This window comes from Pelodiscus sinensis, chromosome 3, assembly GCF_052426305.1.
Source record: "Pelodiscus sinensis isolate ZL-2025 chromosome 3, ASM5242630v1, whole genome shotgun sequence".
NCBI lineage: Eukaryota > Metazoa > Chordata > Testudines > Trionychidae > Pelodiscus > Pelodiscus sinensis.
Genome location: NC_143054.1, coordinates 121,930,880 through 121,956,382, shown reverse-complemented (window position 1 = coordinate 121,956,382; position 25,503 = coordinate 121,930,880). Strand labels below are relative to the sequence as shown.

Below are 25,503 nucleotides of genomic sequence, written 5' to 3'. Positions count from 1 at the left end.
TTACAAATATGCTGCCCATAACTATGCTTCAGGATCTAAAATGAGATTCAGATTTTAAGTCAGAATTTTATGTACTGCTATGATCCAAATAAATCTGCCTAAAACTCCTTTGGTGCCTAAATTTTTGGTTTAGATGTTCCTTAGGTGCCTAAGTTTCTACTTCTGGACATGCACATACAGTTGCCAGAAACTCCATGTTTCGAATGGAGAAAATAGGACAATCAACTGGTTACCTGAAGTGTTTGTACACTAATGCGAGACGCCTGGGCAACAAACAGGAAGAACTGGAGGCCCTAGCCCAGACCAAGAAATATGATTTAATTGGGATAACAGAGACTTGGTGGGATGACTCGCATGACTGGAGCGCTGTCATGGAAGGGTATAGACTGTTCAGGAACAACAGGCAGGGGAGAAAAAGGGGAGAAGTTGCACTATATGTAAGAGAGCACTACGATTGCTCTGAACTCCAGTATAAAGAGGGAGAAAAACCTGTTGAAAGTCTATGGGTTAAGTTTAAAGGAGCAAACAACAGCAGTGATGTTGTGGTTGGTGTCAGTGTCTAATACAGGCCACTGAATCAGGTGGATGAGGTAGATGAGGCTTTCTTCGGACAACTGAGCAAAGCTTCCAGATCGCAGGCCCTGGTTCTCGTGGGGGACTTTAATCACCCTGACATCTGTTGGAAAACCAATACGGCAGTACACAAGCAATCCAGGAAGTTTTTGGAGAATGTTGGGAATAACTTCTTGACAAGTGCTGAAGGATCCGACCAGGGGCCGTGCTAATAGGGAGGAACTAATAGGGGAAGTGGAGGTGGGTGACAACCTGGGAAGCAGTGATCATGAAATGGTAGATTTCAGGATCCTGACCAAAGGAAGAAAAGAGAATAGTAAAATACACACCTTGGACTTCAAAAAAAGCAGATTTTGACTCCCTCAGAGATCTGATGGGCAGAATCCCCTGGGATGTTAACATGAAGGGAAAAGGAGTCCAGGACAGCTGGCAGTATTTTAAAGAAGCCTTACTGAAGGCACAGAAAGAAACCATCCCGACGCGTAGCAAGAGAAGCAAACATGGTAGGAGACCAGATTGGCTTACAGGGGAAATCCTTGATGAACTTAAGCACAAAAAGGAAGCTTACAAAGAGTGGAAACTTGGACAAATGACCAGGGAGGAGTTTAAAGGTATAGCTCGAGAATGCCGGGGGGTTATCAGGGAGGCGAAAGCGCAAATGGAATTGCGACTGGCTAAGGATGTGAAGGATAACAAGAAAGGTTTCTACAGGCATGTTAACAAGAAGAAGGTGATCAGAGAGGGTGTGCGGCCCCTAATGGATGAAGGAGGTAACCTAGTGACAGATGATGTGGGGAAAGCTGAAGTACTCAATGCTTTCTTTGCCTCTGTATTCACGGACAAGGTCAGCTCCTGGACTTCTGCGCCAAGTGACGCAAGATGGGATGAAGATGGACAGCCCGTGGTGGGTAAAGAACAGATTAGGAACTATCTAGAAAAGCTAAACGTACATAAATCCATGGGTCCGGACTTAGTGCATCCGAGGGTAATGAGGGAGTTGGCAAATGTCATTGAGGAGCCTTTGGCTATTATCTTTGAAAAGTCGTGGAGATCGGGAGAAATCCTGGATGATTGGAAAAAGGCAAATGTAGTGCCCATCTTCAAAAAAGGGAAGAAGGATGATCTAGGGAACTATAGGCCGGTCAGTCTTACCTCGGTTCCTGGAAAAATCATGGAAGGGATCCTTAAGGAATCCATTTTGAGGCACTTGGATGAGAGGAAAGTGATTAGGAATAGTCAGCATGGATTCACAAAGGGCAAGTCATGCCTGACCAATCTGATTAGCTTCTATGATGAGGTAACTGGCTCGGTGGACATGGGGAAGTCAGTGGATGTTATATAACTTGACTTTAGCAAGGCTTTTGATACGGTCTCCCACAATATTCTTGCCAGCAAGTTAAAGGAACGTGGGTTGGATGAATGGATGGTAAGATGGATAGAAAGATGGCTAGAAGGCCGGATGGATTGCACCCTCAGCAAGTTTGCGGATGACACTAAGCTGGGGGGAGAGGTAGATACGCTTAAGGGCAGCGATAGGGTCCAGAATGACTTAGACAAATTGGAGGATTGGGCCACAAGAAATCTGATGAGGTTCAACAAGGACAAGTGTAGAGTCCTGCACTTGAGACGGAAGAATCCCAAGCATAGTTACAAGCTGGGGACCAACCGGTTAAGTAGTAGTTCTGCAGAAAAGGACCTGAGGGTTACAGTGGATGAGAAGCTGGATATGAGTCAACAGTGTGCCCTTGTAGCCAAGAAGGCTAATGGCATATTAGGTTGCATTAAGAAGAGCATTGCCAGCAGATCCAGAGATGTCATTATTCCCCTTTATTCGGCTTTGGTGAGGCCACATCTGGAGTATTGTGTCCAGTTCTGGGCCCCCCACTACAAAAAGGATGTGGACGCATTGGAGAGGGTCCAGCGGAGGGCAACCAAAATGATTAGGGGGTTGGAGCATATGACTTATGAGGAGAGGCTGAGGGACTTGGGTCTGTTTAGTCTGCAGAAGCAAAGAGTGAGGGGGGATTTGATAGCAGCCTTCAACTTCCTGAAGGGAGGTTCCAAAGAGGATGGAGAGAGGCTGTTCTCAGTAGTGACAGATGGTAGAACAAGGAGCAATGGTCTCAAGTTGTGGTGGGAGAGGTCCAGGTCGGATATTAGGAAAAACTATTTCACTAGGAGGGTGGTGAAGCACTGGAATGGGTTACCTAGGGAAGTAGTGGAGTCTCCATCCCTAGAGGTGTTTAAGTCTCGGCTTGATAAAGCCCTGGCCCGGTTGATTTAGTTGGAATTGGTCCTGCCTAGAGCAGGGGGCTGGACTTGATGACCTTCTGAGGTCTCTTCCAGTTCTATGATTTCCCAATTCGTCATGATCATTTTGAATTATGACTCTATCCTCCAACGCACTTGCAACCCTTCCCAAATTGGTATAATCTGCAAACTTAATAAGTGTACTCTTGATACCAATATCTAAGCTGAAGATATTAAATAGAACCAGTCCCAAAACAGACCCCCATGGAACCGCATTTATCATGCGGTTGCAGCGTGACTGTGAACCATTAATAATACTTGCTGAGAATGGTTATCCAGCCAGTTATGCACCCACATTATAGTAGCCCCATCTAAGTTTTATTTGCCTAGTTTATTGATAAGAAGGTCATGAGAGACCCTATCAAATGCTTTACTAAAGTCTAGGTATAACACATCTACCACGTCTTCCTTATCTACATGACTTGTATCCTATCAAAAGAAAGCTATCAGATTGGTTTGACATGATTTGTTCTTTACAAATCCATGCTGGTTGTCACCTATCACCTTATTATCTTCCAGATGTTTGTAGATGGAGTCCTTAATTCCTTGCTCCATTATCTTCCCTGGCACAGAAGTTAAACTGACTGGTGTGTAGTTTCCTGAGTTTTTCTTATTTCTCTTTTTATAGATGGGCACTAGATTTGCCCTTTTACAGCCCTCTGGAATCTCTCCAGACTTCCATGATTTTTCAAAGATAATAGCTGAAAGCTCAGGTAACAGCTCTTACAGCCATTTCTACAAGCACTTCCCTGCAGCCTGGATTTTGCCATGAAACTCCAAGAGATGGATGGAGCTTTGGTAATACCCCAGCTAGCAGGTTGGATTTTGTGGATCTCATTCCCTGGGTGCTTATACCCTTCCATTATTTTTTAGGGATCTAAGGTATCTAAAACTCCATGTTTGTGAGTAATTTTCAAGGGGTCAAAAAAGGCAGACATAGTAACAACTGAGTCCATTTATAGATAAGATTTGAACCTGCAAATACTTACATATTAGTAAAGTGGATGAGGATGCATGGTTCAGTGATTAGGGTAGTAGTTGGGACATGAGACACTTCTATACTACAAATGTGTGTGACCTAGTGCAAGTTACAGTCTCTGTGCCTTAGTTCTCCATGGGGATAACAGTATTTCCCTAGATGATAGGATTGTTGAGGATAAATACATTAAAACTGAGGCACTTTGACGCCAAAGGAGTTACAGTAGAACAGGTACCTATGGTAAGATCGAGAATTTTTGTCAATGGATTATTCATTTTTGTGTTTAAATGTTCAAGCTTCCAGTTCCTTCTTTAAGCAGAGCAAAACCAAATGAATGCATTCTGATCCAAAGAAAATAATTTGGTTTTGCACTTAAGACTTATCTGCCCTTCTGACTTGTGAGAGTAAGTCAGTTCAGCCAGATGACATCAAGATGAAGTATATTGGTAGAGACAGAGTGTCTTTTTAAGTGCATTTTGCATTAATGCTTACTAACAGGAAAGCCTTTGGCCCATGCTCAGGGGACTAAATAATTAAGATCCTCAGTGAACTGAGAGTTCCCATGATTACACATGCGATTGGTTGATGTTCAGATCAGCTCTGTCTCTTGAGGCTACTTTTCCTCACCTGGATGGAATTGTCATCAAATTTTTCTGTTCCAACTTCAGTGACACTCAGTTGTAGTCGATACAGTTTTGGCTTATCTCTGGAGTCAGAACCATCTGTAGAGTGAGCATAAAAACACTTCATTTGCAAATATTATAGCTTGATTATTTCTAATTCATTACAGAGCTCAAAATATCTAATTCTGAAAATTAATCCGATATATCCTTAAACTCCATTAGAAACACGGAAGAATTACTAAAGTTTGTGTGTAAAAAGATAATGAGTGGTAAATATTAAAGAGCAAAGTTCATGCAACCGAAAATTGTTTTAGCAACTTTAGAAAGAGAAATAATCTTTTCCTTATACCTTTTATATTTCTATTTGTGTTTTAAAGGGGAGCTTACAATGTACAAGAAGTCATTTTCTTCAAGCTTCTGATATATAGTAACCGAAAAAAAAATGGGTTTCAAAAATAGTTGTATGAAATACGCAGACGTCAGCACCACCACCACAGTTCTAAGCCTTGTCTCTATCACAGCACTTCTAATGAAATGGATGGTACCCTCAATACCTCCTATCACTGTGTCAGCCCGTGACACCAACTTTTTTCCTTTTTACCAGATGCTGAAACAAGGCAAAAAAAAAGTTTCTTGTAAAAATTCTGTTGCCTTACTAGACGTATACCTATATGCCAGCTTCTTCCCCTGGATGAGAAGTGACAAGACATATTTTAAGAGGACTATGACTGTAGTAATGTTCCACCAGAGTTTATCTTCAGTTCCAGCAACCTACATTTTGATCTCCCAGAAAATAAATAAAACCAGGGATAAAAGAGCAACCGGAGACCTTAAGATTGTTCTCTTTAAAATGCATTCCCACCAAATGTGTGTGCACACCCACGCGCATACACACAGTTTAGTAAGACCTGGTAAAAAGGAGAGAACTTCGCTGTCATCTCTTCTAGATATCTACCACTGATATCTGTTTTACAAGTAGGTATTAAAGCTTTTAATATTAGTGGAAATTGAAGCATCTTACTTTTCCTCCTCAAGAGCAAGAGCAGAAATTCAAAATTTGTATGTCTGATATAAAATGGGATACAGCTAGTCACAAGATGAAAATTATTGTTGCCTACAAATAATATACCAATTGTTTTAGTTTCAGTCTGCACACAAAAGCACTAGAGGATGCTATTCAAATTACAGCACATGTAGAAATGCTCACTTAATGGGTGCAGTAGTAATCTTGTAAATTAAAATGGAAGCCAATACATAGGATCTTTTTCCTTCATGAAGATCCTGGAAATTTCTCAAAACAGTTGTATTGCAAATTAGTGTGGGAAACAATTGTGTGTCTAGAATGCTTAAACAGCCCTAATATACAGCTTTTATAGTAATCAAAAATGTATACTCAGTTCAATGACTAAAACAAGAGGTAGGCATAGCGTCTATCAACATTCTGTCAGTCAGAAATTTAAAATGTATTCATAGTCCAAAGTTCAAACAATCATATCTTTGAAAGACTATGTACCAGTGCATTATTGTACAGGATATTAATGAATTAAACCTAATTGCCAGCATACAGAAGACAGCAAAGTGGTTGATTAGAGCCATATACAGACCAGAAAAAAAAGGAAAACATAGGCAAAAGGATAAGTGTTCATGTAGAAGAGAAGAGAAAAATAATGTTAAGGTGGATGAAAGAAACAGCAGAACAGAAATGAACAAGACAAGGTGCTAAAAATGAGAGAACAGTAATTTACCTATGTTCATTTAAATGTGGCATGCTCAACAGGCAAAAAGCTACCCCTGTGTGTGATACCAGGAATGCACAACTCAAGTCACTGCAGCCTACTGAAATTTACTGTTAACTTTGGCAAACACAGTAGTTCTGATGGGTGCCCATTTTGTTAATATAAATGGATAAATACTACACAATAGCAAATAAACTCATATCTAAAATTTCCCCATATGGTGTATTCCTTTAAACTCCAGGCATCTGTTTACACTATTTTAGAAAGCTATTAAACAATTTTTTGCACATGCACAAAAATATGGAGGCAAAAATCAATGTGATAAATATCAAACACCATGATTTATTTACACCTTTAATCATCTCACCTACACTCTACCATTAAATACTTCTCTCAAGGACTTATTTTTACATTACAAATTTAGAAATAGTGAAGTTTTGTTTTTAAACATACAAATGTTTCCTCCTCACAAATACAAAGTCCCTACCACCATAAATACAAATTACACTTGACTGAGGCCCTGAAAATGCAAGATTCAGGTCTGTACTAGTGACTATTATTATTTTACACCTAATAATACCACTTTTTTCTGCAGCCAGAATTTCAGTCATGCTAACAATGACACTCACACCAACATTTTCCTGCAGAGAGATATGAAAAAGGATCCCAAGTAATACACTCCTAAAATAATAAACTTCTAAAATATTCCCACCCCCAAAAAACTTGGTTTAAGAAAGCTATTCCCTTCCCTAACAGATCAAAGGTTTCAAACTTTAAACCTGTCACTTGACCCAGGAAAAGGTATTTGGTGAAAGGACAAGAAGGGGTGAGGGTGGGGGTGGATGTGAGACACACATTTGAGATTTAAAGAAAATATCTGGCAGGATACTAATTTTAAAACTATCAATTATTTTAAAGCGCTGAACTTAGAAATGTTGTATGATTCCTAGAGATGTGCATTATTGGGCACAGTGCATATGAAGTAATAGAGGGTGCACAATAAAGTTTACTACACTGATCTGTTGTCATGTATCTGTATAGGTATAAAACAGACACATGACAATATAGTCATAATTTTTACTATTGTAGAAGTATAAACAACATAGTAAAGATGGCTGCCCCATATCTCCATTACATTTGCCACTACTGGTGGCACTAGTAGGGTTGCCAGGTGTCCGGTATTCACCCGGACAGTCTTGTATTTTCGTCTTCCATCCGGTAAAAAAAGTTCAGAGAATACCGGACACCTAAAATGTCCAGTATTTTCTGAATTTTTCCCTGGCCAGGAGGTGAAAATGCCGGGCACCTGGCAACCCTACAAATACTCAGCATCCCGTTCCCCCCTTCCCATTCCCCCCCGGGAGGTCCCCCTGATCCCCAACACCCACAGCCCCCGTGCTTACCTGGTTCCCCAAGACTGCTGGCACAAAATGATTGCCAGCCAAAAGACCTAGGGGAAGCAATGCTTTCCCCTGGGTCTTAGAGCTCAACCACTCCCCTGTTCCTATCCCTGCACTCACTCTTAAAGGAGACATGCTGTTTAATTTTAATTTTTTTGGGCTCAACAACTTTGGTCTCCCCTTCCCCCCCACCCTCAACAGAATTTTTTCCCTTGGGGGGAGGGGTGGCATTTTTGTTTCAACCATCTGGCAACCCTAAGCACTAGCAGAGAAGCACATGTGAAGAAAAATGCTTACAGATTTTCACTGTAAACACAATTGGTTAGCTGTAACTTGGTATGTACATTATAAGCCAATATGAAAGTATAAAACCTTAAATAACCAAGGCAGATCAAGGTAGCCTTAGTCATTTATGTGGCTCAGGCCTTTCTAGACCACTGTGTATGGATAGAACTGTATCTTTTGAAATGCCTTGTTAAGATATTTCTCTCTGAAGAAATTAATATTAAGGAAACCATAGGTTTGTATCTGCATGCATACATTCCTACACAGTGCCCAAAATCATGTGGAAAGCTAATATTTGAAGTAACAAAAATCTGCAAAGGTGGATCTTGCTACCTCAGACTTTTCAGGGAATAGGCATTTAAGATTTCTGATTTACCAGAATCAAAATAAAGTTGTAATTAGAGTAGTTGGAAATTTGGTGATGAAACAATTTTGATGGAAATATTGACTCACAGAACCTGAAAAGTTTCACAAAACACCAGATTCAGCTAATTTTGTCAAGGATCCATGGAGCATATTTAATTTCAGAGACACCATGTTTCAGTGGTTCTTAATTTGTATTTTATTTTATTTTTGAAATCCCTGAGTGATTTTTAAAAAATTAGTTTGTTTTTACATTATAAAATGCCCTCCAAATTCCAAATTGACCAGCTCTGGTTGTAATAAGCATGTACTATTAAACCAAAACCCCACAACAATGCCCACAACAAATACTTCATTAAAATAGAACAAGTTGCTAACGTGAGGCACTATTAACTTTCCTTCTGTTTCATCAATCTTTTAGCTTTAAAATGCTAAATGAAAGACATAACTTCATCCAATACTTGTTTTGCAAAACTAGTTCTGAACTAAACTTTCATATATTTAAGCATTATACCAAAAAACATCCTGTGGAATGCCCCACTGATACTCAGCCACTTTCATAATTGTACCAATTCAAAGATATCACATGCTGAATTTATAAATTTGAGGAAGCAGACTCTTGAAACAAAGTATACTATCATTCAGTATTCCGTACTCTGGAGATACAGATATAAGACTGTCACCAGTTTCATTAAAGGTGTAATTTTAAACTAAATTTAGTTAAACCCTGTACAAGGCAATGTTGGACATGCACGTCCATTTAAACTAGGTAGGCTTACTTCACTGGTGTATATACTCCAAAAGGGGCCATTGTCATTAATTAGTCTGACCTCCACCTCCTGTATAAAAACAAAAGCCACAGAACGTCCCCCAATAATTTCTAGAGCAGATCTAACATCTAAACAAGAGTTTGGGCACTGAGACAGATAATCCACCATGACCCTTGCTAAGTTGTTTCAACAGGGAATTACTTTCACTGTTAAAAATGTATATCTTACTTTCAGTCTGAGTTTGTCTAGCATCTATTTCCAGCCATTGGATCATATTATATCTTTCTGCATGGTAGAAGAGCCAATCATTAATATTATCTCTCCATATAGGTATTTATAAACGGCAGTCAAGTCACCCTTAATCTTCACATTAAGCTAACTAGATTGAGCTCCTTAAGTCTCTCAATACAACGTAGAGTTTCTAGTTCTTTAATTATTCTCATAGCTCTCCTCTGAACTCTCCCCTAATTATCAAGATCCTTCTTGAATTGTGGACACCAAAGCTGGACAAAGTATTCCAAAGCAGCTGCACCAGTACCAAATAAAGGCAAAATAAACTCTATACACTTATTCAAGATTCCTGTTTATTCATTCTAGAACTGCATTAGCCTTCAGGATCACAGCACTGCATTAGGAGTTCATGTTTAACTGATGGTAACTATGACCCCCAAATCTGTTTTAGAAGTCTCTGCTTTCGAGGATAGAATCCCTTATGTTGTAAGTATGAACAAAAATGTTGGCCATAGATATACATTTATATTTTGCCATGTTAAAATGCTTATTGTTTACTTGTACCCAATTTACCTCACACTCCAGATCATTCCCAAGCAGTGACTTGTCCTATTCGTTATTTGCCCCAACTCTTAATTTTGTATGTCATCGGCAAATTTTATCCAGATTTTACATTTTCTTCCAGGTTACTACTCAAACAGTTAAATAGTGTAGTGCCAAGAACCAATCCCTTATGGAACCTCCCCTCCCCCTTGATGTTCCAATATTGACTGAAATCAACATTAATGATCCAGACAGCTCTTTTAAAACACTCTGATGCAAGTTATCTGCACCTGCTCATTTAAAATTGTCTAACTTTAGAAGCTTCTTTTTAACATCTAATTGAGATACTAGTGGACTTGAAAGAGTATTGTATGTAACTATATCACTGTTTTTCCCCTCAAATACAACACAAATATTTATTGAATATTTATTTACTGAGTCTTTGTTCCATTATTGAGAACAGTAGTATTTCCATCTAGCAAGGAACCAATAATTACTAGGATTCTCGTTATTTCCAGTAACATTTTTAAACTCCTTTTTATTGATTATAAATTGTGCTAGCCATCAATTTCTCCTTGTGTTGCTTTGCTCTTCTCAATTTTCTACAATTCCTTGTTTTTTATTTATATTCAGTACTATCAGCTTCCACTTTCTTCCATTTGTTATACATTATTTTATTGCTGCCTTCACTTCCCCTCTAAACCCAGCTTTAAAAAAAAAAAAAAAATCAATATGGCTTTCTTCCTTGATTGTGGCATAATGACTTTTTGGGCATCTAGTAAAGGAGTCCTAAATAATTCCCAATCATTGATATTTTTCTTATTACATTCTACATAAAGGTTTAGTTGAAATCCCTGTGTGGATAATCTTACTTCTGTTTAGCTTAAATCTATTCATCAACTACAGCTAATCCTGATAAGGGTATGTCTATACAGGCAGTCCCCGGGTTACGTACAAGATAGGGACTGTAGGTTTGTTCTTAAGTCGAATCTGTAAGTAAGTCGGAACTGGCGTCCAGATTCAGCCACTGCTGAAACAGATCAGTTTCAACAGCGGCTGAATCTGGACGCCAGTTCTGACTTACATACAGATTCAACTTAAGAACCCCAGGCATCCCCAAGTCAGCTGCTGCTGAAATTGATCAGCGGCTGATTCCAGGAAGCCCGGGGCAGGGGCTTCCTGTAGTCAGCCACTGGTCAGTTTCAGCAGCGGCTGACTTGGGGACGCCTGGGGCAAAGCAGCTGGGGTGCTGCTGGGTTGGTCCAGTAGCGCCAAGGAGCGGTGCTGCAGGACCAACCGGCAGCGCCCCACCTGCTCTACCACAGGCCTGGGGCTTTGCTCCACGTCTCCCTGGTCTGCTGGGAGGGGGACACTAGCTGCGCCCCCCCCCCGCCCCCCCCCCAGCAGACCAGGGACACGGCTTTGCTCCCAGTGTCTCTGGTCTGCTGGAGACGGTCCCCAGCAGACCAGAGGCACCGGGAGCAAAGCGGCAGCGGGGTGCCGCGTCTCTGAGGCTTTGCTCTGGCAAAGCCTCAGAGGCGCGGGACCCCTCCGCCTCCCCAGCTTTGCTCCGGGTGTCCCTGGTCTGCTGGAGACGGTCCTCAGCAGACCAGAGGCACCGGGAGCAAAGCGGTGGCGGCCCGCGCCTCTGAGGCTTTGCCACAGCAAAACCTCAGAGGCGCAGGACCCCTTCGCCTCCCCGGCTTTGCTCCAGGTGTCCCATGTCTGCTGGAGATGGTCCCCCTTTCTCACCCCGGAGGTCGAGGTGGCGGGACCGCTGCGCTCTGGGCGGTCCCGCTGCCTGCGAGCTCCGGGGCGAGAAAGCCCCGTTCGTAAGTGCGGATCCGACATAAGTCGGATCCGCGTAACTCGGGGACTGCCTGTACTACATCCATTACAGTGGAACAACTATAGTGTTGCAGTTTTGCTGATGTAGCACCATAGCATATCCATTTCCTACACTGGCAGAAGAGGTTTTTCCATCAATATAAGCAATCCACCTCTCAGACAGTGTCATCATGCTGATGGAATAATTGTTCTGTGAATCTAGCTACTTCTATACTAGGTGCTTTGTTGACCTGACTATGGTGCTTAGGGAGCAAAATTTCTCTCAACCCTCGGCAACACAGGTTAATGCAAGTTTTAGGATGTACCAGGACCTACTTGATTTTTTTTAATGAAATCACAAGTTTGGCTGTCAAAGAATAGTGTAATATATTTAGACTTCTATAATTTGACTTGATGTCAAAATATTTTGTGTAAAAACTAGAATGATAAAAAATGTGTGTGTCACATATTATGGATTAAACACTAACTGATAGGTCTCAAATTATAACTATACAGAGAATCACTACTGAGCTGAGGTGTTCATAGTGGAGTGCCTTGCTCAGTTTGCAGCTTCTCAGCATTTAAGTCCTTTCCCCCTTAGTTATATTTCCTGCCTCTGTCTCCCAATGTTGCCAATCCTCAAAATCATGTTTTTCTTAAAGCCTGAATTCCTGGAGTTTAGTTATTGTATAAAAGAATCTCTGCTTTTATTTTTAAAAAGCATCTAGACCCTTGGATGAAGATTAAATCTTGAAAATATGATATCTAAAGGCTCAGAAGCGAAAAGTTTTTCTTCAAAGTACTGATTTCTTTGAACAGCTGGGATTGATGGTATTTCTCTCTACACTAACAACCTGGGGAATTTGTTCTTTGAGATCACCCTGGTCAGGAATCCTGAACACAGGCAACAGTCATATATGCCTCTTCTTCATCTTATCTTACTGTGTCTGATGGGACTGGGGAAACAATTCACCATTACAAAGTGTTTAATTACAATATACATTATTCTGGTATTTTGAAACAAGGTATGGCTGAATTCTGGAAAGCTATTAGTTTTGCCTGGACCATCCATGCCCATCAATACAACCCTAGGTTTGTGAGGGAGTCCCATGAACTGTAGGATCCTCTGCAAATTCTCTCTGAGTGGGCGAAGGAATTTGGCACAATCACAATTCAGGTTGCAGAATATATTGTAGCCTCCTATTTACTCTTCCTATTGCACCAGTCAATCTGAATCTCCAGCTGCATCAGCTCTACTCCCTGTGCCAGTATGGCTCCAGTTCCCAACCTTTCTCTCCTAATTTGGATGCTGGGCCATTATCCTTAACTTCCCGTTGTTTATGTCAGAACTATGCTTGCAAAATACACAGTGGGGAAAGCACAAGGGATGGTACAAAAGAGAAATTAATGTACATTTTCACATCCTGATTGATTAGTCAACTGCTCTATGGGGAGAACAATAGTATACATTAGATAAAGTATGAGGGATGCATCTGGCAGCAAAATGCACAATGATCAGGCAGTAGGTGCAATTGTGCCATGAAACTAGTCAGACTAGTCTGCCAGACCCTTATGGCAAGGTAGAGTAAATGGCTAAGTCTGTGACCACAATACACCCCCAGTGAAGGGGAAACTTCTACTCTAAACAGAAGACTTAGAAAAACTGGAGAACACCTTAATGAAGATGGGCCTAGCAGACTCGAATATATAAAGAGAACCAACAAAGAAAATGAGTCTTCCGCAATCTTAAATATAATGTCCTAAAGTAGGAATTTGTGAAAATTACATTAAATATTTTAAAGGGACAAAACTTTGAGTGGAAAATGTGCAATTATAGTAAGAGTTATTCCTCCAGGATGAAATCTATTCTCTGCAATCAACCAAGATTTCACAAGGCTCCTCAACTCCCTTAGTCTGGCAAAATCCCTCAGTTGGGACCAGTCAAGTCCCTAGGGTGCCGGACAAGGGAAGTCCAACCTGCACACTAATACTCTAATAGCACTGCTGATGATAAAACACTGTCTATGCTATGGAACAAAACCAGAAGGAGATAACTGCTGAATAAATTTGGAAATGGTAAAGGTTTTACCAAAGTAATTTTTCAAGTAGTAAGCAAGCTGCTTTGTACTCTTCTTCTGTTTGACAAAACAGGGTGCGACTGCATACTATGTTATATTAGGAGAATCAAAGAACACTGCAATGATTTGTAAAATAGGTTATGTTCTGAGCAGAGCTTTCAAACTTGAGATTTTATGTTTCCCTTGGCTCAGAATGAGGGGCTCTGCCCTAGGAAGCAGTGACTCTGGAAAAGATTTTAGAGGTAAATCAGCTGAACATAAGTTTGCAGTGTGACAGCATGATCAAAAGGGCTAATATGATTCTTGGGTGCACACCTACATGAATCTTGAGTAGGAGTAGAGATTATTTTAGTCACTTACTAGCACTGGTGCAAACACTACTGGAATATTGCGTTCAGTTCTCATGTCCACAATTCAAGAAGGATGTTGAAAAGTTGGAGAGGGCCCAGAGGAGAGCAATCAGAATGATTAAAAAAATAGACAAAATGCCTTATATTGATAGGCTCAAGAACTCAGTCTATTTAGCTTAAAAAGAATGTTATGGAGAGGAAAGGGGACTACAGTTTACAAGTACTTACATGGGCAACAGATATTTGATAATGAGCTCCTAAATCTAGCAGAAGAAGGTGTAATAAGAACCAATGGCTGGAAATTGAAGGTAAACAAATTCAGATTGGAAATAAGGCCCACATTTTTAAACAGTGAATGTCATTAACTACTGGAACATTTTTACCACTGTTATGGCAGATTTTTCATTACTGGCGATTTTAAAAATCAAATCAAGCTTTTCCAAATAAGATGGGATTCTTTTCCAAACAAGACAGGATTCTTTTCTAAAGATATGCTCTAGGAATCATTTTGGGGAAGTTTTATGGCTTGTGTAATAACAGGAAATCAGATTAGATCATCAGGTTCTTTCTGTCCTGGAAATCTATTGAGGCTGAGTCCCTTTGATCAAAGCTCTGCCTAACAGACATTCCATGCAGAAATGGGAATAAAAGTATCTAGCTTGTGAGAGAAATATTGAAGAATGCCACTAAGATTCCAGGGAAGAGTGTGTTCTTCAATAGTCCAAGCATCTGCCTAAGCAGCAAAGATTACTGAATACTTCATCCCCCATTTGGGCAGCAGAGAGCATGCATCAAGAAGAAAAACTCCATTCCCTCTAGAGTCAGGGAGAGGGAGGTTAAAAAAAAAAATCACCTCCCTTGTGTTCCGCAAGAAGGTGGATAAGAGAGCACTTTCCTTCACAGTAGAGTGCTGTCCTTTAACCACAGGGAAGGGTCTTAGGAAACAGTTGTTTAGCTTAGTTTTTGGGTTAACAGCATCTTGTTAAATTTAAATCAACTTACTAATGATGAAGTGACAAATAAGTCTTGAATAATTATATCTGATATATCCAGAATAATAAGTGTTTCATATCATAAACTGCCAATCAAAAACAAGAATAGTCTTTCATTCATTGGGAGAAAATGTTGGGTGGGTTCTTTTTTGGCCAGAACTGTTTTTAGTGTCTAGGGAGAAAGAACAGTATTAAATATAGCATTACCTTCAAAAGTGTGATAGTTGTAGTAGGCAAAGTGATTCCTTCTCCCTGGGGTTAGAAACACATGCACAGGACCCAGGTGAAGGCAGCACCAGCAGGACAGATACCATGCAGAACATGCGGAAGAAGGCAGGAAAAGAAAAGACAGGAAAGGGTGAAACTGTAGCCAGACAATGCTTATTCAATTTAAAAGGATGCAGTGCATTTAACACTCTCGAGTTTAAAAACCTATACAGACATTAATCCTGCAAAGTAAGTAAATGGATTAATTTCTATTATTGTCAGAAGCCAACAACAAGCTGTTAGCAGAAAGCACAAACAATAGATCAGTGTCCAAGCAATGTGCACAGACTGTAGTTAGTTAACTATACACAGTAGCCACCTATCTCATTTAAGATTATTTTTTGACGGATTATTTGTTGTCTCATTCCACAGCCAAACACATAGTATTTTAATACTAAAACAAGTAGGCTCCATACGCAGATAATTTAGACTGGAACCAAAACCTTTTCTTCCTTTAAAATTCCAAGGCAAATCTCATTAACTTTTGTCCTCAAATGTACAAACATTTCTGGCTTGCTGTTCTGCTGACTTACTGGCCATTATCTGAATTTTTATTGATTTAAATACAATGATTTAAAATAGCATCACAGGGACACTGCAGCCAAAAGGTTAACTGATTCAAAAATACAAAGTGTCTCATTCTTGTCTCAAAAGTTAACAGACCACTACAACTTTCAAATTCCAGAACAAATATAACAAATTACATCTGCTAAAAGAATCAATTCAAAAACACAAACTACAGCCAAATTACATAATCAGAACTACAAATAACTAAGACTAACTAAAAGTAAATATTTTTTTAAATCTATGTTTAATCCCTAAAAGGCTAAAATGCTAAAGATACACTGGAAAACAAAATTATACATTTATTATAACAAATCCCTGATATGCTATGTAAAAGTTATTATATTGGGAGAATAAGTGTACTTCAAGATGCGTTTCCTTCAGGTGCATGTATGCTGCATGCGCCTTTGATCAAAGATTTTCATCAGTAATGTCCATTCAGCTTGTCCATATGCTGTGTTGATATCCTCATGCCCCCCACAGAGGCTATAAAAAGCATCCTTAGTTCCTTCTCCATCGCTGAGAGCAGGTCTACACTAGAAGCACTATATTGGCATAACTGCACTGCCACTGTAACTGGTTTGGTGAAGACACTTGATCCTGACAAGAGAGCACTCTCAAATCAGCACAATTATTCCACTTCCGCAAAAGACAGAAGCTATGTCAACAGGAAAGTGTTTCCTACCAACAATGCACAAGTGTGGACAGGGCATGGGTTGCTGCAACTTGCCTCACTCAGGTGCGTGTCTTTCATACCTGAGCAATGCAAGTTACATTGACTTAAGAGGTAGTGTGGAGCTGCTCTGAGTCTTAGTAGGAAATGCTAAAGCAGGGGAAGGAGGGCGGATAATGGAGCACTCAGAGGATGATACACATTGAAGAACTCCAGTTATTGCACAGGATGAATAACCTCTTCTGAATAATTTATCCCTATCTGCTCCAATTCAGAGGACTCCTCAGCAATATCCCTGTTAGAAGGAAGGAACTTCATAGTTAAGTCCATGACAGAGGAAAGATCAAGCTATGATATATCATGGAATGTATTTTGTTAGCCTCTGGATAGGAACAGAGCTCTGATCTGTCTGGAAACAAAGCAAACAGCCTAGGGTATTTGTGAAATGGTTTAGTCTTATGCAGGTAGAGGGATAAACTCTTGAAGAGTGATTGGGAGATTAAGAGAGCCCTGCAAATCTGTGGATATCTATGGACCATTCCCACAGATCAGATATGGATACAAATTTTGCATCTGCTCATGGATTTAGAGCAGGGGATCTCAAGACCACTACTCTAAAGGTTTACTAGTGGTCAGAGAGTTATGTGGAAGCAGTAAAAAATCATGCTTGCCTCAATCACACTGGAGCAAGTAGAACGTCTCTAGTTGCCCTATTCTGACACTGTCCATCATTCTGTGGATCAGAAGCATTGGAGGAGAAAAGCATAAATAGTTTTGCTACTCAAGGGACCAGAAGACATCCTCCATGGAACTGTGACCTAAATGCCACTTTGAACAAAACAGGCGGCATGGATTTTTTCATAGTTGTTGCAAAGAGGTCAAATTTTAGAAGTTCCCAAAACTAAAAATGCTGACTGAGACTTGGGGATTCAGCCACTGCTCTTAGTCTTGGGGAAAATACCTGCTGAGAAGAGTCAGCTATGATGTTTTCTGCCTAGAATATACATATCTGATATTCCCATGGAATGTTTTATGCACCAGTTCCATAATCTTATTGCTTCACCAACTGATATAGAACATGCAGATCACATGTCTCTTGTAATCCTGAAAAAGGGTAAAAAAATGAAGGCACACATTCTGACTGCTCTGAGCTCCAGCAGGTTGAGATGGAGGGTGGTTTCTTAAGATGAACATTTGTCCTGGACTGCCAGAGGTAATGGTATCTCTCTCATTTTGAAAAAAAAAAAAAACCATAAAAATGCATTTGTAGTTTTAGTTATCATTGGGGTTAGTTGAAGAAAAGGAACTCCTACACTGCAAAGAAGCTTCCATCCGTCTAGAGAATGAGAAGTGATTTCTTCATCCACCCTAGTTTTTTTGGCTCCAAATATTCCCTACTGTGACCGATGAGAAGTTTGAATCAGCTCCATTTTAGAGAGTTAGGGCCCTGGACAAGTGTCAATGATAAACTTTCCCGCTATGCCAATATGGACACTGAGGCCCATATGGGGTAGATGGCAGATCCCAGGTTGCTCCACCAGGGATGAGGTCCTTGAGTATCATCCCTACTTTTCCAAGAAAAGGGGTGTGTGGGTATGATATGCATATATAGGAAATCTTCATAGTCATTTTCTTCTTCTATTGGTAAAGCTACTACAAAAAGTGGAATGACAGCACAAAAGGATGTATAGACCTCCAAAGACCAAGTACTCTCCATACCAAAAGATGCTTGGTACCTGCAGCAATGTCTGTCTTGTTCTATAGTCACTGTAAGTCCTTTGCATACCTAAAATCTCGTGGCACCAAATGATATTAGGATACTGAATCTTGTTGAAACACAATAGTACCGCAGAACCAACAGGTGCCGTGGCATTACAAATCAGTATGCTTGTCCTTCCTGATCTATGCTGATTGCTTAGGCACCGACAGCACCAATTTGGCTGACAGCTTAATATAGTACCAAAAAACTCAAGAGGGCTACTTGTCCAACAGTACCAATATCCTGTGGTTGCTCTGTCCATGTGCATTAAATAGTTCTATGGTCTTTCCAGTATCATGCCTGCAATTAAGAGTTGCAAATCTTTTTTGATTTTCCAGTAACAAGCCTCGAGGACACCATTTCTGAAGCTGTTGACCTGGTTGGGGAAAGGTTGGGGAAACCTTTCTGAGGTTGATCCCTTAGGAAAGGAATTGAAGCTCCTTCTCTTGGATGTTTAGAGAAGGACTCAGAGGATCTCCCTCTTCTGGGAGAGCAATGTGCTGAGTTCAAAGAGGGACTAGAGGCCCCTTTGGAGTCATGTGCAGTGGTGGGGCGGTCCTGATTCAGCTCTGCAGCAAAAGGAACACACATCAGTTGTTTCCTAGAATTGAAGGTTAAACCAAAGTTACACTTCTGAGGAACATCCAACTCTCCTAAGCAACAAATGCACTTTAACCATCTGTTGCTGATCAGAACAGCCTCTGTATATAACAGACAACATTTAATCCCTCGTCAACCAGGCATGCCCCCAACAGGGAAGATTTCCCAGGAGGAAAAGAAAAAAAACCTGACAAACAACTAGTACTAAGTTGAGATTAAAAAGTACAGCAAAAGCCAAGGGAAACATGGACAAGCAAAAGCAGTTAATAAGGAACAGAAGGAGGTTCACCTGGGCAGACTGATGATATAGCCTTAATATAAATGGCACATGTGCAGGCTGAATAGACACTGCTAATGAAAATCTCCACTCAAATGTGCATGAAGTGCACAAGCACCTGATGTGGAACACCCACAGGGACATTACACAAAGAAGAAACAGCAGGTACTAGCACTTCAGGTTGATTTACATAAAATCATTTGTTGATGGTTGAGCAGCCTGAACAAAAGAAATAAATGTACACAATAAAATCTAAATTTTTGCTATTTGAAGACCCACTTGCAGACTACAGAATTTTTGCATATTAGAAAATAAAACAAATGATTTTTAAGAAAAAAATCCAAGAAATATATCAAGTATACACATGTAGATATTTTAATAAATATATTCACAGCACATAGGATTTAAAAACTATACTGCAATGTGTGTCAAAGCAATTAAGTAATTCACATTTCAGCAACGGAAGTTGAAGTTACATGACCCTATTTCTACCAATCTGCTGAAGCATAAAATATGTACACAATCTATATACTTGTAAAGAATAAATGAAACAAATTTCTATGAAAACCTCAGGTTATTCAATTTAAAGTGGCAACTCTGTGTACAACTTCTTTCAGTATTAAGGTGTATATAAAAAGATACTTATAAGGTGTTAAATGCTGATATAAGTATATAAGAAATCTAAATACAGTGATCAAGTTTGGCATTCAAAAATTCCATACAAAACTCAAGGTGTATGCTCTCCTTTTAATAATGAAAACTTTACTGGTACATTTTTAATCTTTAGGAAACATTAACATTTTCTTCTGACTGCTCAAGCATGGTTTAATTGTACTGTTTCATTCCCTTCAACAAGTCTCATTTTGGATACACACTAAATCCAACAACTTTTTTCATCATTATCTCAAATTATCTTGACAAATTCAAACTCCTATAAACAACCAGGCAGTCTAATCTTTTTACACTGTCAGTTTATTAAAACATGACCAGCCTTCAAGCTAACTTATTTTTAGAGATTACTCTTCTAAAACATGGAAAGTTAAATGACAGTGATCAATGGTTCTTTTAAAACACATTTTTGTAACCAGCCAGTAAAAGCCCAGGGACAATCCATTAAGCATTTTAAGAGTATAGTGGCTTAAAGTATCACATCTGAAATATAACAAATTTATAATTCAATCTGAAGCATGATTAGTTATAAAAAAAAACTCCATCAGTTAAATATCAGAACTCTTACCTGGGCTTAATTCCACCAGGTAAGGTAGTTTCTCAGGAGGAAGGCAAGAGCCATAGCCAGACCCATCAACTCTTTCCTTCCCCTTTAATGGCTTTCCATCAGTTTGTTTCTTGGATTTCTTTGGGATATAGTCAGGAGGTCGTCTTTTTAATTGAAAGACTAGTATTCCTAAAACACAACATTATTTCTGTCCATGAGTCCTTCTAATTAGTGTATAATGAATATAACACTCACAAAGCAATACATTTTCTTCATATCGTTTATAAACATGGCATATGTTCTTCATGTTTTTATTAAATCAAATTACTTAAGATTCATGTAACTATGGGGGTTTTTTTTATACCCCCATTGGTCAAATAAGGACTTTCATACATTTTTCACTTTATTGTACATTTTGAAAATGAATATAACCATAAAGAATAAGAAAATAAATACTGTCAGCCTTGAACTTCACCCTGGAAATTTTGGACGTGGACTATTTTTGAAAAGTAAGTAAAATACAACTGAACATTGCAAAATATAATTTCAAGGAAACTCTTACGTCACAAAGTTTTACACTGACAACATGTAACATCTTACATTTTGGATATTTTAAGTGTACCTTTATCACTAGACCATTCCCTGAAAATTTGAAGTGGGCACTCATCATCATCAAGTATAATTTCTTTAGCACTTTTATCATCAGAGTGCTGAGCACCAGGAGGAAGCATAACCTATAAAAGGAAAGTTAACTATGAGTTTCTGCTGAAAAAAGGATTCGTATAGCCAACCTAGGGATGGATTTCTCTCACTACACCTATTTTAAGATAACGAATTATGCAACTTGAAATATAAAACACCTTGACAAGCAACATATTAACCTATTTTCTGATGTTCTTCCTATGCCTTTAGTTGAACTAGGGACAATTACACTTCTCACGGCCAAGAAAAATAAATTTCACTGAAGATACACGGCCATCCTCTAATAAAAGCAATTAATTTTCTCTTCACAATCTGCAAATCAAAATCAATGTAAGAATATAAGAATGGCCATACTGGGTCAGACCAAACGTCCGTCTAACCGAGTATCCTGTCTTCTGACAGTGGCCAGTGCCAGAAGCCCCAGAGGGAGTGAACAGAAACAAGTAATCATCAAGCAATCCCTCTCCAATCATCCATTTCCAGCCCGTCACCGACAGAGGATAGGGAAACCATATCTAATAAGTGGCTAATAAGTATTGATGGACCTAACCTCAATGAATTTATCTAGTTATTTTTTGAACCCTGTTAAAGTCCTTGTCTTCACGACATCCTTTGGCAAGGAGTTCCACAGGCTGACTGTGTGCTGAGTGAATAAAAACTTCCTTTTGTGTGTTTTAAACCTGCTACCTATTAATTTCCATTTGGTGACCCCTTAGTTCTTGTTATGGGAACATGCTTATTTCCCCTCCCCCCACACACACTTATTTTTCACTTGAATTCCCCCTACATATACACACCATATAATTATTTTGTCCCACACAATTAATGTACTGAACTAGATCTGTCCCTTCCCCTCTCCCCTTTGAAAATTGGGCTACTATGGTAATGCAAAGCAATTTTAAGATTGGCTTGATGGACTAGTGGAGGATTGATTATCTTTGCAAAAAAAACACTGCAAACCTCTAACAAACCACTGCTGATTATGTGTTAACTGATTTTTTCCCCCAGAGTTGTAGAACCTGGACAAATTTTAGCGGATTTTCACGGGGGCAAGAAGTGGTCACTTATACTCAGCATTCCACAGCCAAGTGGAATCACAGCATGTCAATGACACAGATGAGGGGTTTAAAAATGGACAAAATACTTTTCAAAGACTGTTTTAAATTATGAGCATAACATACACAAGGTAAATCTCAATATAGAACTATCTTTTAAAACACTGGAGGAAGAACAGAAAACTGGATGCTGACAGACAGCTGTCATTCACTAAATGTCATGTGAACAGTACAGGCAGTCCCCGAGTTACGTGGATCCAACTTACGTCGGATCCCTACATACGAATGGGGCTTTTCTCGCCGTGGAGGACGCGGGCGGCGGGACAGCCCAGACGCACCGCGGTCCTGCCGCCCGTGTCCTTCGCAGCGAGAAAAGCTGCTCCACATCTCCCTAGTCTGCTGGGGGGGAGGGGGAGGCCCGCAGACCAGGGAGACGGGAAGGAAAGCCACAGAGGACGCGGGCGGCGGGACTGTGGCGCATCTCGGCGGTCCCGCCGCCCGCGTCTCCCCGGTTTGCTTTGGGGGGGGTGGGAGTGCGCGCAGCTAGCGCACTCCCCTGCCCCCCCAGCGGACCAGGCTTTTCTCGCCAATGCCTGGGGTAGAGCAGCTGGGGCGCTGCCAGGTTGGTCCCGCAGCGCCGCTCCTCGGTGCTACTGGACCAATCCGGCAGCACCCCAGCTGCTCTGCCCCAGGCGTCCCCAAGTCAGCCACTGCTGAAACTCATCAGCAGCTGATTCCAGGAAGCCCGGGGCAGAGCAGCTCTGCCCCGGACTTCCTGGAATCAGCCGCTGGTCAGTTTCAACAGCGGATGAATCTGGACGCCTGGGACAGAGTAGCTGGGGCGCTGCCGGGTAGTTATTTAGTTAGAATTAGGTTTTCAAGTTATTTCCATCTCACAGTAAATTTCATCCATATACAGTAAAACTCCAATAGTCCGGCATCCAGTGGTCCGGCACTCCTGATAGTCCGGCACCAACTGGAACCCAGAAGTGCTCCAGCCAGCTGGACAACTGGAGCTACCCAGAGGCAGCAGCAGAAAGGGGGAGAGAGGCAGGCAGCGTTCCCTGCCCATCCCCACCCGCCTTAAACACCTGCCTGCCTCTCGCCCCCTCTCCGCCGCTGCCACTTGCAAGCAGGCTGCACGGGGCTTCCACCGCCTCCCCGCAACATGGCGGAGGGTTCGCCCCTTGCTGCGCTGTTCCCCTCCAACACCCACTCCCACGCAGTCTTGGTCCCGGAAGACCCATCTCAGCACCCCGCCGGAGTACCTCCCAATACTCCAGCATATCCGATAATCCGGCACCCCCAAGTCCCAACGGTGCCGGATTACTAGAAGTCTACTGTACTATTGTAGGGTCAGAAGTGTGGAAAATTTAGATCCATTAGTCAAGAGTACAAGATAATATGCAACTGCATTGACTCTGCAGTGCCTATGGAGGTAATACAAAGCCAGTATTCTATGATTCAAAGTATGAAACATTTTTTCAGTACACATTGCCATGCAACAAAGCAGCAATAAAAGGTTGGGCTTTCAGTTGGCTGTAAAGATTTATTTACACAACTAAAAATGAATAAATTAAGAACTAGTAACATATCTAAGTGACAAGATACAAGTTCTAAAATTGATATATCAAAAACTTTTATAAAAAAAAAAAACTTTAAAAAAAGTTGCTTCAAGGAAAAAACAATCAAATATAAGCACCGGAAGTGTTTTGATGTTAATACCATTACCTACCCGAGCAATACAGTAATCCTTGGGATTCTCCTTTTCCAGACCATACTTCTCCAGTGCTTCAATAACTGCAAAGTCTGCAGTATCCGTAGTGGACAGCAGGATGGTCTTATATGGTATATTTGGTTTTAAACTGTCTGCATAAATCCTCAAGGTCCCACCTTCAAAATAAATTAGTTACCATTTTATCCAAGCAAAAGATTATGCAACCACAGACTTAAGTCCTAAACATTTTAACAGGCTTATTTGCCAGCCCATATAACCTACAAATCCCTCCTACATAGATTCTAGCAATTTTGCATATCCATATAGCAAAAGCTACCTTTTAGTGCATTATACAAAAGGATTCTAATTTGTTACTATAAATATTTAATTTCATTCATCTGAGAACAACTGTGCTTATAAAACCCCAGTTTACAGCTTTCTTCCAAATTTCCCCAAAAGATCCATTTCTCCCTCATTTTAATGAAAATATCTTGGGATAAGATAAGCATGAAGTTGCTTTACCGAAACTAAAACTGTTCCCCAGAGTCTTTTCTGAAATGTAAATTACTTGAATGGGAAACCACACATTCTAGCAATAGATCTTACAATCTGACACACACACTCAGCAAAAGAGCATTAATTATCTTAATTCATCTGAATTACTTAACACGGCCGCACATTAGTACACTGAAGTTGAGAAATTTTACAGGGGTATTTTTACTTAGTTTGGTAACTGTTTTTTGCAAACTCTAACCAGTTTTTTGGAGATGTTACTGGCTATGAGATCCAAGTGAACAATCAGTAACCAGGTATAAGAAACTGACTTTTGTATGAGTACATTTGAAAAAGGAAAGTTAGATTTCATTGGACAAATTTAATAAACTTTCAAGAATTGCTGACAATGTAAAAAAAGGGCTACATGTCCATATATATATATATATATATATATATATATATATAGACACACACACACACAAATGAAGATTGCCTATCTCCTAGAACTGGAAGGGACCTTGAAAGGTCATTGAGTCAAGTCCCCTGCCTTCATAGCAGGACCAAGTACCATCCCTGACAAATTTTTGCCCCGAATCCCTAAATGGCCTCCTTAAGGACTCAACTCACAACCCTGGGTTTAGCAAGCCAATGCTCGAACCACTGAGCTATCCCTCCCCCCTATCCTTGAAATAGCATATGCTATCCTTTAAATAGCACATCAAAGTAAAACATACAGGAAGCAAATCTGAATCACTACCTGAGTCTGGACGGCCATCAGAGCTGCGAAATTCCTGCATTCTTTTCTCTAGCTTCTGCTGTCGCCTTCGTTTCATGACTACTTCAGGATTGGATATTGTGCGAGTGAAGCTGGTCTCTGGCATATCTTTGTACACCTCTGCTGCAAGTCGAGAATTCTCACTGTCAAAAATAAAAAAGAAGAAGAAAGGAAATATATTGTTCAATATATTGAAACATCTAAACATACTCTAATTACCACATGAACTATTAAACAGATATACACCATGACAGAAAACATACTACACAAGGATAATGTTTTCACTTACCATACCTCTGTTAGAATATTCACTCACATACAATAGATAGCAACCAAGAGTCTC

The 25,503-nt window shown here is 40.2% G+C and overlaps 1 protein-coding gene across 23 annotated transcripts in view; it reads right to left on the bottom strand.

Moving 5' to 3' along the window:
• Nucleotides 1–25,503, bottom strand: part of AFDN (afadin, adherens junction formation factor) — a 208,357-nt gene that overhangs the window by 91,873 nt on the left and 90,981 nt on the right. For 19 of the 23 annotated variants that reach the window (XR_016349228.1, XM_089777341.1, XM_089777340.1 and 16 more), the window contains exons 5-9: nt 25,143–25,303; nt 23,909–24,066; nt 21,039–21,150; nt 20,438–20,605; nt 4,490–4,584 (exon numbers count right to left, since the gene is read on the bottom strand). Coding sequence is in view for 22 of the 23 variants with exons in the window: in XM_089777341.1 (XP_089633467.1) it covers nt 4,490–4,584; nt 20,438–20,605; nt 21,039–21,150; nt 23,909–24,066; nt 25,143–25,303 (694 nt within the window). In the remaining variant the exon portion in view is untranslated. Of the gene's footprint in view, nt 1–4,489; nt 4,585–15,267; nt 15,313–20,437; nt 20,606–21,038; nt 21,151–23,908; nt 24,067–25,142; nt 25,304–25,503 lie in introns of all 23 variants that reach the window. The other 4 variants (XM_089777349.1, XM_075924660.2, XM_089777350.1 and 1 more) reach the window with 1 other exon arrangement.